The sequence below is a fragment of the Elaeis guineensis genome, chromosome 7 (genome assembly GCF_000442705.2).
Source record: "Elaeis guineensis isolate ETL-2024a chromosome 7, EG11, whole genome shotgun sequence".
NCBI lineage: Eukaryota > Viridiplantae > Streptophyta > Magnoliopsida > Arecales > Arecaceae > Elaeis > Elaeis guineensis.
Genome location: NC_025999.2, coordinates 71065785 through 71082350, shown reverse-complemented (window position 1 = coordinate 71082350; position 16566 = coordinate 71065785). Strand labels below are relative to the sequence as shown.

The 16566-nt window shown below is 39.7% G+C and overlaps 1 protein-coding gene and 1 long non-coding RNA gene across 6 annotated transcripts in view; one reads left to right on the top strand and one right to left on the bottom strand.

Annotated features, from left to right (window-relative positions):
* The first annotated feature begins 290 nt into the window (after positions 1–290).
* On the top strand, positions 291–6282 carry LOC140859403 (uncharacterized). Its single transcript, XR_012142857.1, has 2 exons — positions 291–671; positions 6020–6282. It is a non-coding gene; the product is annotated as an uncharacterized lncRNA (long non-coding RNA).
* Positions 6283–6506: 224 nt separating this feature from the next.
* Positions 6507–16566, bottom strand: part of LOC105048976 (uridine kinase-like protein 3) — a 76837-nt gene continuing 66777 nt past the window's right edge. For 4 of the 5 annotated variants that reach the window (XM_073261081.1, XM_073261083.1, XM_073261082.1 and 1 more), the window contains 6 exons: positions 13446–13506; positions 10841–10934; positions 10694–10766; positions 8381–8463; positions 7891–8088; positions 6507–6818 (listed from right to left, as the gene is read on the bottom strand). In XM_073261081.1, coding sequence (XP_073117182.1) covers positions 7939–8088; positions 8381–8463; positions 10694–10766; positions 10841–10934; positions 13446–13506 — 461 coding nt within the window. In that variant the 3' untranslated portion in view covers positions 6507–6818; positions 7891–7938. Of the gene's footprint in view, positions 6819–7890; positions 8089–8380; positions 8464–10693; positions 10767–10840; positions 10935–13445; positions 13507–16566 lie in introns of those variants that run through there. The other variant, XR_012142856.1, reaches the window with a different exon arrangement.

Here is a 16566-nt window from a genome sequence, read left to right as displayed (position 1 = left end):
AGAACTGAGCTGGATCTAGCTTTGCTCAGTTAGCTCCCTAAAGACATCTATCTAAAAGAATTCTTTGTGCACCGCGGGCGGTGTAGAACTATGCACACCACCCATGATGATTGATTCACGTGTGGGGCCGGGGTGCCACGTGCGAAAAATTTTTTTTTTCGGTCCCGTGTGGGAAGCAATCACCACGGACAGTGCGCGCGGTTGTGCACTGCTTGCAGTGCACAAAGAATTTCGCCACCTATCTATATCAACTTATCTATGTAGTTCAACTTTCTCTCTCTTCAAAACAATGAGGGAGAAAGAGAAAGAAAAATAACCGATTAGGATTTCCTTAGCTCCTTCTAATGGTGATTCTTCCATCATTAGTCAATCTAATCGACCTTGTTTGGAGAGGGTTTCCTCTCCAGGAGGGTCGAAGCGAGTGGATACACTTCATCAAGAAAAGAGTGGTGCATCATCGGCTGCTGCATCGACTCGAAGTGATGCTTATCCATTTGATCCTTCCAGAACCTAGTCTCAGGTGGCCCAAGGAGTTTGCAGCCTCAGGAGGGAGTCTTTGAAAGCCACCATGGAGCAAGTGGAGGCATTGGAGGAGCAATTCTCGCAAGTTGTCTCCTTCACCGACGAAGAGATTAATCGAGCCTATGCTAGATGGAAAGCTTTGCTTGTTGGTAAGTTCTTAGGAAAGGACTTTGCTGTGGATTTTATTGAAAAAGAAATAAAAGCAAGATGGGATGTGGTGAGACACTTCCAAGTCTCCACCCTCTCTGAAGGGGTTCTCCTCTTTGATCTACCCTCAGAGGAAGATCAAAGTAAGATCTTAGCCAAGGGCCCTTGGCCCTTGGCAGGTCAGTTGCTTGCTCTGGAGAGTTAGCATCCCAGCTTCAACCCTGCCCGTGATGATGTGAGGTAGGTTAGGGTTTTGATTCATTTGTCAGATCTTCTTATGGAGTTGTGGGATAAGGACAAGATCCTTAAAATAGTTTCCACTGCTGGTTCTCCTCTCTCCTTGGACGAGAGGACGGAATCTTCTTCTCAAAAAAGCTTTGTAGGAGTTTGTGTCCTTATGGATTCCTCGAAGGCTGCCTGCCCAGGTACTAAAATCAGAGTGAAATCGAGTATCATCTGGCAGCAATTCACTTATGAAAATCTATCGGAGCTCTGCTACTCGTGTGGTCATCTGGGTAGAGCGTTGGAATCCTGCAGCTGCTCTAAAAATCAGGAAGGTATATAGGTGTATGGCCCTTGGATCAGGGCAGCCAAGGTGTCGATCTCATCCTAGGTACCAAATGAAGGCAAGATGTAATATGATCCTGTACCTGTTGGGGGACAGTTCTCGAGTGATTGGGTCCAACCAAAAAAAATATCGAGTAAATCCCCCCCAAAGCACCCGAATGATCCGGTCTCATCTTCTAGGGCGGGTAAGGGTTCTAGATTTTCTTCTTTAATATTTGAGAATGAAGAGGTGAAGGGGTCTACTAGTATGGAGATAGTGGTTACTGATCCTGTCTCGGAGACTACCGCTCCTAAAGAAAAATGGAAGAGATCTCCCAATAAAAACCTCGAGCTTTGTAAATCATCAGGGTCTGAGTCTCCTCCAAAATAAAAAGTCCTTGTCCGGGATGAATCAGCTCTCACCCATCCACTGCCGACTCACCCATCCACTGCCCTTGTTCTAAAGTAGCAAACTTCTTATAAGGAGGTTTGGCGGCCTGTAGCTGGTGGTGGTGCCCAAGTGCAAGGTTCAAAGCAAAGCCAAGCTGAAGCTCCTTTGGACAAACTTGTTTTACCCTCACATGCAGAGGAGTCTTCTAATGTAGTGAGGGGTAATTCTTCTCAATCTCATCACTCTCATTTTACAAATCTACAACACTTGATTGGTTGTCCTGCTGTTGAGAGCAGTGATCATTTCTTTTTGTCTTCATCTGATGTGGTTGGAGGGCATCTAGCTGCATCTTCCTCTAATCAACTATGAATATCCTTTGTTGGAACTGTCGGAGTGCCGCAAAAAAATCCTTTAGAAACTACACTAAATCCTTGATCAGATAGCACAAATCCGACGTTTGTTATTTTCTTGAAACAAGACTATATGATCATGCTTCTCAGAGGGTCCTAAGGCTTCTTGGCCCCATGTGGCATTCATACATTGCTCCTGCTGAGGGCCTCTCTAGAGGAATTATTGTTTCTTGGAAGCAAAATCTGGGTAGTATTAGCTTCACTTACTCGGATCATCAAGTTATTTTTGGGATTGTCTCTTGTGACCAAAAACCTGATTGGATCCTCGAAATTGTTTACACTAGTACTCATGTCTTCAAAGAAGGAGACCGTGGGAACAAGCTGAATCTGTTCTCTCTTTGGGTCTTCCTCTGTTGTTAATCAGTGATTTCAATTGCATTCTCAGTGCTGAAGATAAGAAAGGAGGCAAAGACTTCTCTTTTGATTGAGACATTAAAGAATTCAAATCCTTTCTCATGACAACTAGTCTTGTTGATTTGGATTTTCTTGGGCCAAAATTTATCTGGTGTAATAACAGGTTGAGCTTGGGCCATGTCTGGGAGCATATTGATCGGGGTTTTGTTTCAGATAGCTAGCTTAATCTTTATCCTGAATCTAAAATTTCTCATCTTCCTAGATTTGCTTCTGATCACTATCCGATCTTGCTCAATTTATCTGATTCTCAAAGGAGAAGGAATATTCTTTTCCGGTTTAAGAAGATCTGGATGTATACCGAAGGTCTCTATGAAGCTATCAATAGAGCTTGGAAGTATAATGGCAATCACTCCTCGAGTATCCGACTCTCTATGCTTCTTCATAATACTAGGAGAGCTATTAATAGATGGAAGTACACTGTGGGCAACATCTTTGCCAAGGGGCAATGCTTGTATGACGACATTGCCCATCTCCAACTCTTTGAATCTCAACAAAATAGTCTCATCGACCGACAACATTTTCAACTCCTCAACACTTAGTGAATATAATAAAAACCTTCACATGCAAGAAGTTCTTTGGAGACAAAAATCTAGGGCCATTTGGTTGTAAGAGGGGGATGCCAATCCTGCCTTCTTTCATAGATCTACTATCTTAAGGAGGTGAAGAAACAGAATCTCTCTGATGCAAAGGGACAAAAGTGATATGGTTGATCAGTCAACTGAAATTCATGATTTGCTTCTTTCTCATTTTCAGCTCAGATGGACAGCACAATCTAATATTGAAGCTATGGACTATCCCATCTTATCCTCTTCTGTATTTGATGAACAAAACCTCAATCTTATAAAAGCTGTCTCCATTGATGAGATTGAAAATGCTCTATGGGGTATGCATCCTGACAAAGCCCCGGGGCCGGATGACTTTCCTATATTTTTCTTTCAAACCTTTTGGCAGCTCATTAAGGGTGATGTGGCCTCCGCTATAAAGTATTTCTTCTCCTACTCTGTGATGCCTGACTTGTGGAAGTATACTTATATCACTTTGATTTCTAAAACTTCTAATCTGATGAGAGCTAATGATTATCGCCCGATTAGTTTGTGCAACTCGATCTATAAAATTGTGGCAAAAATTCTTGCAGATAGATTAAAGCCTCTTCTTCATTCTTTGATATCTATTGAGCAGGGGGCTTTTATTTCTGACCGCAATATTTTTGATAATCTTCTATTAGCTCAAGAGATCACGCACTCTTTAAATAGGGCGGCTCCTACTAAGAGCTTGGTGTTGGTGAAAGCTGATATGGAGAAAGTCTTTGATCGGTTTCATTGGCCTTTTTCTTTTTACTGTACTGTCTCAATTTGGAATCAACCCTACTTCTATAAATTGGGTTCGGGTCTGCATTACTAGCCCTCATTTTGCATTACTGATCAATGGTTCTCCTTTTTGATGGTTTCTTGCCTTGCAAGATCTACCACAAGACTGCCCCCTGTCACCATACTTGTTCATTATGAGTTCGGAGGTTCTGTCCACTCTTCTTAAGTGTGCCATTTCCAATCATCTTTTGAGGGTGTATAAATCCCCTAAAGGAGGACCAATGGTTTCCCATATTCTCTTTGCTGGTGATTGTTTGTTCATTGTTAAAGCTACTGTCAAGGATGTAGAATGCTTAAAAGCTATAATTAATGCCTACTATTCTCTCTCTGGCCAAGCTATAAATTTGACTAAATCTCACCTCACCTACAGCCCAAAGATCTCGAATTCTATTAAAGCTCACATTCGGCATATTCTTTCAATTAGGCTAGTCCAAGGTGCTTGGACGTACTTGGGTCTCCCTTTGTCTCCTCGGTGGCTGAATGCAGGGGATTTTGCCTTTCTTCACGCAAAAATGATCCGGAGAATCGCATCTTCGCAATGGAAAACTCTCTCTTTGGCTGGAAGGGCTACTCTACTGCAATCTTTGCTCTCATCGATTCCACTCTATACCCTCTCTTGCCTTCCTATTCCCAAATGTGTTCTCTACAAATTGGAAAAGGAATATCGGGCTTTCCTCTGGGGCCACCCCATTGATCGTAGAGGAATGCATCTTGTTGCCTGGAGTAATGTATGTAATTCTAAACAACTTGATGGGCTAGGCCTTGTCTCTCTTGATACTCGACGGGAAACCTTTCTTTGCAAGCTTGCTACCCAGATTGTTCTTAATCCCACTTCCCTCTGGGCTATGGTCGTTAAAGACAAGTATCTTTTTGCTGGTTCCTAGAACTCCTACATAAAGCCTAGGCATACTTCCTCAATCTGGGCCAAAATCTGTGGAGCTGCTGCTATTATTCGGTATCAGTTCATATGGCCAATTGGAAATGGCCGCTCTATCAACATTCTTGAGGATCCACGGCTTACTTCTATTCACCTTAATGCTTGGCCAACTTTTATTGATATTGACTCACCATTGGCACAGCTTCCTATCTCTGAACTCATTGCCCCTGGTCGGATGTGGGATGAACACAAGATTGGTGAGCTCTTTCCATCTGATATGATGAGCCAATATTGCTAAGATCCCTATTGCTACTAATGAAGGCCCTGATCAGATTACTTGGAATTCTACAAACTCTGTGCTCATCTCCCTCAAGGATCTTTACCCTCTGGTTGCTCCCTCTCACCAGCTGGGTGGGGACTCTTCCTTCCAACGGATTTGGGGCCTTCATTTGCCTATAAGAATCAAGTATTTTTGGTGGAAGGTGATTTGGCAGGGCTTACCTTGCAAAGTTATTTTAGCCTCACGTGGTATTATTGATGTATCTCATACTATTGCGATCTCTATGAGGATATTGCCCATGTTTTGTTTGAGTGCCCATGTGCAGCTAGCTGTTAGGAGCAATTCCATCTATCCACTGCTGATAACACTCGTCCAATTTCTTTCCCCCACTCGATCACTCTCACGTACTCTTCGGTTTCAAAGAATTTTAAAGCTCTATGGGCTACCCTTACTGGGCAGATCTGGAATGCTAGAAATAACCGTATTTTCAGCGATTCTGTTAGTACTCCTACCCAGGTAGCTCGCAGCATCCACTCCTTTCTTATCCCTGATATCATAGCATGCTCTTTTACCACCGGACAGGCTCAATGGAGGCATTGGTGTAGCTTACAACTGTCCAGCTCTGCTGGCAGTAACTTGATCGCCCACCATCCTTGGCTACGCCCTCCCTTGGGATTCCTTCAGGTGAATTTTGATGCTGCAGTGGCTGAAGGTAAAGTTTATTCTGCTTATATTATAAGGGATGCTGGAGGCATTATTTTTGCTTGGGGAGCTAGAGCCTTACCTCCTCCTCCAGTTTTTTATGCCGAATTAGTGGCAGCATGGCTTGGCTTGTTGGTTGCTGTCGCATATCTTAGAGCATCTAGTATCTGGTTAGAAGGTGACTCTATGAAGGTTATTTCCTTGATTAAATGTTCTTCACCAGATGCTGCTAATAATTTGCCCATTTTAAATGATATCCTCCACTGGTCGGCTTCTTGTTCTAATTTTAAAGTTTCTTACACTCCAAGAGGAGCAAACCAGGCTACTGATTGTATTGCTAAGGCTGGTCTTAATGAAAAACAGGATGACATTGCTCACATTGTTTCAAACCCCTCTTTCCAATCTATTCTGCAAGCTGATGTTTCAAGAAACAATGCTTTGAGGAGGGATCAACATGTATTTCCTTGCCATATGTCTTCTGCTGCCGGTTCTTCAAAAGGGAAAGTTTTCAGCCATGCAACCCCTACTTCGTTTCTCTGCTACGCGCCATTTTGAAGGAGAACTCCATTTTGCTGTCTCCTGTATTTTGGTTTTCAGTCTTTAAGCTGTTTATTTTCCTCTGTTTCCAGGCTGTGTATTCTCTCTTTTATGTTTAACGCAAGCTGTGCTCCTTTACCAAAAAAAAGACACCTATCTATACCCGCTCACCGGTAAACCAGTGAATATAGTTCTATTACATCTAGATAATTAGGAATAGCACTACAGTATGGTACATATCAAAGGCAGGCTGTAATCTTCAGGCATGATTGAATTCAACAGAACAATGAATGAACACCAGATCTTACACCAATTAGGAGGAATCAACAACAAGATTTCCATTAAAATGGCAAAACTTCTACAAAATCTGGAAATAGGCCAGAAATAAACATCCTAAATGATAAGAATTAATACAACTCAGAAGATTAAGCATCAACATATGTAATGACAGATTATATTTTTGCTCAACATAAACTGACGTTGAAAGTGACTTTGCAGGCATTCACAGGTCCAAAAGGTTGGAAAAAAAAAAAAAAACTCAAAAAATGCTTGAAGTTGCCGCCGAAGAACCAGGATATTGTTGTTCACAATTTTCATTTAATTGGAACCAAAAAATCATCCATACCTGCAACAAATAAAGCAAATTTAACTGTTCTATTTTTATTATTTAGAAATGACTAACATTGCAAACTGATATAATACCAACAAACTCACACCCAATACTCAATAAAGCATGCCCTTTCATCAACATAATCACTAATAATTTTTGAAAGATAACCAAGGTGCTGTCTAATAAACCACAGTCATCCTTGTCATCGTTCAAACCTTTTACCATTAAATATAGATTCACATATGACGCCAATCAAAAGGGAGGACTCATTAGAGAAGATTTTAGAATCGTCACTAAAATTGATGGCAACCCTCTAAAACTGGTGCAACAGTTCTAGCCAAGGAAAATTTAGGCAAGAGAGGGGCCTGCAATGGAACCTGTATGGTTGGTTGGCAGGCAGGGAAATCTACCTTATTAGTTATACTTTATGCTCAAGCAACCTAGTACCGACCCTCCAAAATCACTTCAGATTTACAAGTCTATAAGGAGAGGCAAGACAATAACATTTGATATTGGGAGGTGTCAAAGGCACAGAAATTATAAGGCAAAGAGTGAAATGAAATGCAATCTCAGAAAATATTATATACTTGCAACCTCCCCTCGAATGCAAGATTTGCCAATAAAAATCTTCGAATATTTTATTATAAATCATTTACTTGATTTGAATGGATATCTGTTACATTACATATTTTTCCTTCTAAAACTGAACTCACTTCTTAGCTCAAGCAATCACACAGCAAACTTGTGCTCAAAGTCAGCTGACAAGCTCATTTTATTAGCACCATGCATATCCCTCATTATGCAATATTTACAACAACAGTGATATTATGCAGAAATCTTCTCACCTAAGCTCCAATGAAGTATTTAAAATATAATTTATTTTTTAAAAAAAATACTAATTGAAGATGAGAAAGCACATATCATTGTGAAACTCAATTTATAACAGATGCAAGATTAATGTCACATCTTGTTCCTTTTAGGGTTATGCCATGGTCTGTCAGTAAAAGTTAATTACCCATCCCCTGCTCCATCATGGAGATGTATATGTCACTACTTAATCTGAACTGTTATAGAAGGAACAACTTACTTGATTCAATGTGAGACTCTTCTTGGATGTTATTAAGAATGTCGCCTGTTAATCATCATCTGTTCCGAAATACCTATCTCCAAACTCACCCATGCCAGGAATGACACGAAAATCTTCATTTAGACCATATTCAATCTCAGACGTCACAATCTTGATTCTCGGGAATTTTTTGCAAACAACATGCACCCCTTGAGGAGCCTGGTCATGTGAAAAAGAAATTACATCAGCATGCTTCCACTTAAGCACTGTAAAACATGAAATACAAGACAGTAATTTAGAAGCAGCATAGTTGAACAAGAAAAGGATCCCTGTCTGATTAGTTTCACTGGAAAGAAATCTTGCCAGCAACTGTGTACTCTGATAACTTTCATCTCTTATTTAACAAATACTTGACATTATAAAGCAACACTTAAGATGTCCTACACCTAAACATGAAATATAGGACAACTGGCAAACACATATAAAAAGTTCCAGCATCATATACACTCACAGAAATGAGATTGAGAAATATAATGTTGGCTTCCTGTACCCCCTTCTGCAAAAGCAAAGAAATAGCTTGGACAGCTGAGTTCCCTGCACAAGAAAAAAAAAATTAGCAGAAGTTCTACAATAGTGGATGGAAGGCAATTAACTAGAACAAAAATATTGGTTTATTAGTTCCACAAATTCAGAACAAAAGGCAGTCATGCACCATCCAACCATAGACTTTATATTAGCAGTTGATAGAAGCCATGTAATGGAGCTTCAGTTTCAGTGAAAAACTGAAAGGCTAGATCAGCAGATGCATTAGAAGCCCTTGTCTACCATTCGCCCAAGGGATGTTTGTGAGACAGGGAACGTGTCCAATTGACTTTCTATTTTGTGTAGAATGTCCTTATCAGAAAAATCAAAACCATTGCCATAGGAGAGTTTTTCTGATTGCAGTCCAAAATAAATGGCCTATGTGGTAATAAAGATTTGTTATGACTAACACTAAGATTGCCAGAAGCAGATAGAGATGGATAATCAGCGCTACGACATCTGTCTCCTTGCTGCACGATATGGTTGAGACTGAAAAAACTTTCCCGCATAAGCAAACTGATGAATTAACTCCCCATTCAGATATATATCACAGCTAGAATTTTTGAGCCATGGACAAATTAAAAAGTAGTCTTTAATAGGATTATTTAAGAGAATATGGAGTTTTCAGTTTCATGTTGAGCAAGCTAGTTTAAGTTTAGCTCAAAAAAGCATCACCATTAAGAGTTATATTATGAGATGCATATTATTCAGCTCTGGTCAGCTAAATGTCAGCATAGGTAGTGAATGTTGATTTAAAGGAGCTGGTCAAAACCACTCCCAGGCAGTGTTGCTTTCATGGAAGATGGCTTCGGGAGGTTGCAGGTCAGGTTGTGTTTGCACATCCTACTATGTAGTGTATGCAGAGGACCTGCAATATGTTTTCTGCAGAAAAACAAAATTCATTCGAACACCAAATATACTTCGAACAAAACGTTGCAATTTGATATATGGTCACTTGTGCATGGAGCAGTTTATTTTAGCAAATTAAGCAAATATCTTGGTGTTGTATTATGTCTCCTAGTTCTTCAAGAATTTCCCCAATTGCATGGAGAGGTACAAGAAAAGGAATGGAAGCATTTCAGATGCAGGAATAAAGTAGAATATGGATAGGTTATTTTTAGAGATTCAATGAGAAAGTTTTTGACATGGAGTGACCTACAGGTAAGCTCAGACCATGGAAAAAGTTGGTCCAGTGAGAGGTGGAAGCCTTGAAGGGAGGAGAAAGAAAATGTGGTGGAAATTGGTGGGGATGACATTGAACATGCTGGATGGTGACATTAGATCATGGGAAGGGCAACAGCCTGTGCTTAAGATCTTACACTACTTTTGAGCAAAAAGAGAAAGAAAAATAAAAAAAGTCATATCTCGAAAATTTCAGATAAAGACCAGAAAGACCTGTACAGAAGGAAGGTTTGAAGTACCACAGTACCAGGGCATGCCAGTCATGTCTCAGTGTTGATGTTACCGTGGTATATCCACTCATGGTCTATCAAAGATTTTGAAATACTGTCATATGGTATGGTATAACATGGTATCGTATACCCTCAATAGGCCTCAGGGAATATCATGATGCAGTATGGTCAATTTTACTAACCTTGTCTAGAAGATTTCAGCAATTCCCTTGTTGCTTTTTTACTCTGGAACCAAATAGGGCCACAAACAAACCAAGCTATTCATGAATGGCTTATCTCAGCCCTGTAAAGAGCTCATTTGAGCTTGGTTTGGCTATGAAATGAGCCAAAGATTCAAATGTTTAACATGAGCAGGAGCTTGGCTCGGCTCAACCAAATGCTCGTTCAAGGCTTCAAGCTTGGTCCACATGGAGAAAAAGCCAAGCTTGAGAACACCGTCTCAAATTAGGCTCCATCTCTAGGCCTCAAGCTGAAGCCACGCAGCCTACTGCATGGCTTGGAACCAAAACTGACCCTAATGCCAGAGGCAGAAAATTTCAAGAGAGCCAGTTCTGTTAAGAAAAAACAACAATACTGAAGACTCTTAATTAAACTGGCAATGTGGTAACAAAATAAACCAAAATAAACTGAAATTATTTGCAAAAGAATCTATTGCCAATTACTGTAATTACCAGATTGACACACTATTATTTGTTTTATTATCAAGTCATATACATAGCCAAGGGGATGAAGAAACTGTCTAGAGGACTAAGGGAAAAAGATAACTTATTCAGGCAATTTCAAAGCAATACATGCCAGTGCAAAGTATGATATATTGTAAATGAACCAACCTGTGCCTAATATAGGATCCAACAACAGAACATGCCTATCTGAGATGTCTTTTGGCAGATTGTGATAGATTAACTACAACATAGTCAAACAGTCAGATAATCAGCCACAGCAAATTTAGCAAAAAAATTCAGGAGCTTTGTGCAAACCTGCTGACCGTTATCTCCTTCCCTATGAATAAGGATCTTCCCGATCTTGATGCCTTTACAACATGCCCGAAGTGCATTCTCCATGCTTTCGCCACTAGAAATTGTTACAAAAAAACTTATTCTTAAGCTTTCATGCAATGTGTGTGTGCGTGCGTGCGTGAGAGAGAGAGAGCAAAGTCCTGAAACGTGCTCTGAGCATTTTCAGTGTTTATTAGAATGGATGCACTTGCACAACCAATGCACAACCGACAGCATGGAGAAAGTAAAACATTCCACAACCCCCCACCCTGCCCCAAAATAAGACATGCTACCACCAAGAAAAAGAAAGTAAATGAACCTTAAAATTAAAAAAAAAGATTTGCATAAACCTATTACATATTACATATCTCTGGCTTATAGAATGCATCTGAAAAAGGAAAAAAAAAAAATAGATCACACCAAGCGAAAATTTACAAGTAATTAAATTTTTTGTTTAATTACTTAAGTTCTACTTGCATAGAAAAGTTTATTACATATTAAAGAATCTAGAGCTTGCAAGCCACACAACATATCCAGCATAAAATTTATATACATGTATGTGTGTGTGTGTGTGTGTGTATACATATATATATATGGGAAGACATTATAAACACTAAATTTTGTACTAAAGAATAAAATTATAGTGACATAGATAAAGAACTACTCAAAAAATGGTTGCACACATGACAAAACACAGGAAGATATGTCCACAAAAATGGTCACATAGCGAAAAAACTCATAAAGACACTTGTCCACATTCACTCTATTTTCCTTAGCTGCTGGTCCATTCCTCCAGCCTCTTTTCTTTTGCCTTGTTTAGTTCCCTAAATCTTTTTCTCTCATTGCATATGACAGAGGGGTGGTGTCAAAGAATGAGAGAAAAGCACCTTAACTATTCGATGGAGGACTCATATCTCATAAATGTGAGGAGATAGTAGATGATGGGTGGATGTGATCTTAAAAAGTAGTTAGTTAAAATGTTTTCCTATGTACCTCCAAGCTATATGAAATGCAGCCCAAGTTAAAGAATTATATGAAAGTTACATAGAAAGACTGGTCTAAAAATTGAAGCCTTCACTAAACCAAGAAAGAAGGGCCTTGTCACAGACTGAGGCAAGGCGTTCCAGGTCTGGACTTCACCCAAACTCTATGGACCAGCATGCACAAAACTTTGGCTGGCTGAAGGAGGTATAGTTCTCTAGAAGGCTCCAGAGGTCTCTACTAGAAATATTTTGGCAAGAAATTTAGGAGACAAGATATTTTGGCTAGATATTTCCATAGGATATTTCACTGGATACTTCGAGACGTAGATATTTTGTATTGAAAAGACTATAATGCCCTTAGGAAATTGACAAGTGGCATAATTGTAGTCACCAAGGTTCTAAATCCTATGGGACAAAAGTGTCCCAGTTTCTCCATGGAACGGGTCATCTCGCTATCCCATCCCCTCCCAACAATCATTCCAGTCATGCATCCCGATGGATATCCTCCATCTTTCTCCCCTTCTTTCCTTTCTTCTTTTCTTTCTTTTCCTCTACCTTTCTTCCTTTCTTTTTCTTTTTTCTTTCTTTTCCATCACCCTTCCTTTCTTTTTTTTATTCTTCTGCTTCTTTACTTTCATTTTTTATTTTTCATCTTTCCTTCCTTTCCTTCTTTTCTCTTTCTTCTTCTCTCCCTGCATGAATGGGTTTTGGAGTCCCGAGCCCCTCCCGGTTCCGTTTTCTCAAAGGAACAGAATGGGACAGCCGGGATGCCCCCCATCCTGTTGGGGCGTAAAACCTTGGTAGCCACGTCTTTGCAACCAACACCTATAAATAGGGGAGGAAGGCTTGATCTATAACCAACTCTTCACTCTTTGTAATACATGAGTTTTCCCTTCACTCTTGTGCCCACTCTCTTCCACTCTCTGTTTGCCAAGTTGCATAGGTTGGACACCTTGTTGCCAAGGGTTTGGCACAAGCCTCACTAAACAATTTGCATTATGGTGAAAGGCTTATTCAAGCCATGCAGAGGTTGTCTAAACACCACACAGGCTTTGGACAAGGCAAAATCCACAAGACCATGAAAGCCTTCTTGACAGAAGCATCAAATAGGCAGCCAGGTGCCAGTGGGATTACCTGCTCGATCCTTGGAACATGCCAGGTGCCTAGGCAGCTGACCAGGCACCTAGGCTGGACTTCAGCTTCCTGTGACAACCTTTCTTTCCAATGCTCAGCAGCACTATTTTTGATATCATATAGAAACACAAAGAACCAAATTGAAATATATATATATATATATATATATATATATATATATATATATATAGGAAAGGGAAATTAACAACAGCAAATAAAACAAATCTAAAAAACTTTGTAAACTGTGAATATGTATTTCTATGCGATTGTAATGTAATTCCTAATTCAGACAATATTCCTTATTGAGGGTACCAATATGATAGTAGCCTGAAGATGAATTCCTGGAAGTTCCAAACATTTCATGTTCCCAATATCAGAAAAGATTGCAAAAATGTCTGCTCATCAAAAAAGATCCACAAAATACCAACAATACTAAGACTGTAATTGGCAGTACAACGTTAAAAATATACCTTCTAATCACTGAGATACCGCATAATCTTTTACAAAATTCCACACCAGTATATACTGATCCTGCATACAGTAAAGCAGTATAAGCAAATCATCTGGGTGTGTAAGAAGTTATAAAGAATAAATTGGCTTTGTATGACAACATAGTTATCCACGACGAACATTTTTAAGGGAGTAATTCTCAAAAAACAAAAAATCTTACCAAAAAAGCATACAACTTACACTACAGGGAACAATATACCACATCATTAAACATTTCAAAAGTTGTTTAGCAAAGATATAACTAGAAAAGCATAGAATTATTTATATATTTGCAGTATCCATTCAATTAATTAGTCATCAGAGGGAGAGCAAAATCCTAAGGAGGCAAAGTGGACGAAAATAAGATAAGAATATTTTTATAAATTATTAAACATATAGATGACAATCGGGCGAATAAGAAAGGAGACGCTATTCACAACTATAGAAGGCTTCACAGTTGGAAGATCTAGAGATTAGATACATCAGAATAAGTTAAGCCTTAAAAGGAAAAGGCAAAAGGGTAAAGACATGGAAATAGATGAAGTTCCAAGAACTGTGGAATATAATTGGGGAAGTCCATTAAATTGGGTTTGTAAAATAAGATAATGTCCATCATCGGGAGGGGCATTGGGGTTCACATGAGAAAACAGAGATTGACAAGATTAAACTAAGTAACAGAGATGGATCAGTTTATTTCATGCAAGGGTTCTCTTTTGGGAGATTCATGAGGATAATCAGCAGAGAGAGAGGAAAAGTTGATGTTTAGTTTCTACACCTGGCGAGCATGAAATGATACCACCTGTAATTGTATGTCAGCTTTCAGATTAAGGCATCCTATGATGCTGCGTTAAGGTATTAAGGAGCTGTAATAGGGTGCCAAAACAAATATGGGAAAAGAAAATTAGAATGACTAATGTATTCCAAGCTCCTATATTCCAGATGGTCATAAAATTAAGATAAAAGCAAAAAAAAAAATCTACCTATGTTTTCTAATGACCCCAACAAAAAGTATGATAGAGTACTCATAAGCTATCAAGATGAAGAGTATATCTTGGTGCTGCAATAACTTTACCCAGGAGATATAATAAAGTGGCAAAATTAGTGAGTCAAAGACTAGTAGAGCGAAGAGTAGATTTAAGTAAAAATCAGTCAAGGAAAGCAGTATCGTCCTGAACCACCCATTCGGGGCACACCAAACCATACCAAGGGCAGACCGGCATGGTTTCACCTCCTGGTCACAGAAATTTGGTGAGGGAGAGAGGGAGAGGGGGGGGGGGGGGGAGAGAGAGAGAGAGAGCTAAAAAGCCCTCCTCTCCTTAGTCCTCTATAGGGGCCACAGGGGAACCCTTGTTTCAAAATAAAAGAGGGGCCGCAGGGGGAACCCTTGTTTCAAAATAAAAGAGGGGCTCCACCCCTTTTTCTTTGCAATTTCTTAAGTCAAGTAGGCAAACTTCACTTAAGAAATTACGTTAAAAAGGTTTGTGGTGGAGCCCTGCTTTGTTTCAAAATAGAGGCAACTCATGCAGTCCTTACAGAGGAATTGAAGAGAGGAGGGCTTTCTAGCCCCCTCTCTCAGCATCGCCCTCCTTTCTCAGCATCTCTCTCCCCCTCCCTATCCATCTCTCTCCCTCCCTCCCTCCCTCACTCTCACTCTTCCTCTCTCTCTCCTCCCTCACCAAATTTTCTTTGTTGGTATACCCCAAAACGGCACGACATGGGGTTGTACCATGCCGTAACCCCAGCAACTGATATGGATCCTGGTATCAGTATAGCTTACCTTGAATCAGCTATTCCAAGGACAAGTACAAAGGCAATTTTGTGAGTGCCATTTGCAAATACTATACATAAATCAAACTAAAGCTATGATTACCACTACATAGTATTTGAATACCCAAAGATTCCAGACTATGATGAAAAAGTAGAGATTTTGAATCCCCATGGTAAAAAAAAAGAAAGAAAGAAAGAAAGAAATCAAAAGGGTGCTTATACAGGAATTTGGTAGTCAAAAGTCAGAAGAGCATGCCTCCAAAATTCTGGAATTCTAAACTACTAAAGTTCTCTAGAATTTCATCTGGAGCTCATCAATTGCATGCTCTCGCCCTTTCTATGCTTGATGACCTTCTTCCCAAATCTTTCTTCAATGTGCAACTCTGTGTCTTGGCCTCCTCCCAGCAAACTTACCCCCTCTAGTTGATAGCCCTCCTAAGGTCCTCCTCTAGTGATCCAAACCATAATTTACGTGAAGTCATGTACACTACACTTTCAAAAATTCTAGATTCTAGAAGTGTCGACATTTTTTGGACAGTTGGACATAACCCTCTTAAGTATCCTATTGACATCAGCAAAAAATGTTGACACATACACTACCTTTAGGAGTGTCATTCAGGGACGTTATGCAAAGTTCCATTATATTTTTAACATAAAAGATCAACTTAAGAATTTAACACATCTTAAGCGACTTTAAATGTACCAAAAAAATAATTTAAAGTTTTAAACCACTAGCAAATTTATGGCAATTCAATATTTTGGTCAATATGTATATTCTCATTTTTCTCCTAAATTTCTCCTTTTTGGATGATCGTCAAAAAGTTGGCTCATTTAGTAATATCTATCTTTGTGTGCATACATGCACGCCATGTCCATATACCTAGCTTTTTGGTAGCTATTACATCTGATACTTGAGAACACTGAAACACTTGGCACCGATTCCAATTATCGAGGTAATGGTACCCTAACTCTTGTTGGCCTCTTTTAGTGACCTTATCTCCTACTAGTTTCCTCATTAATGACCCCAATTCCCTCCAAGGCTCCAACCATCTTTGACCTATTTTAGTTGGCCCATTGTCATTAGCATTAATACCATTACCACTGCCATATATATGACCATCATGTTTCACCTCCATGACCACCACCACAGTCGCTACCATTGTTTGCCAAACTGGACCGAATCACCCAGTTCGGCCCATACTGAGCCAAACCGACACAGAATCAAGTTGATTCAGCCCTGAAATCTAGAACATAGTCCGAACTGCCCCAAACCAGTTCGAATCAGACTAGACCAGGCGATTCGGCATGGTGCAGGGCCGAACCAACCAATTCGGC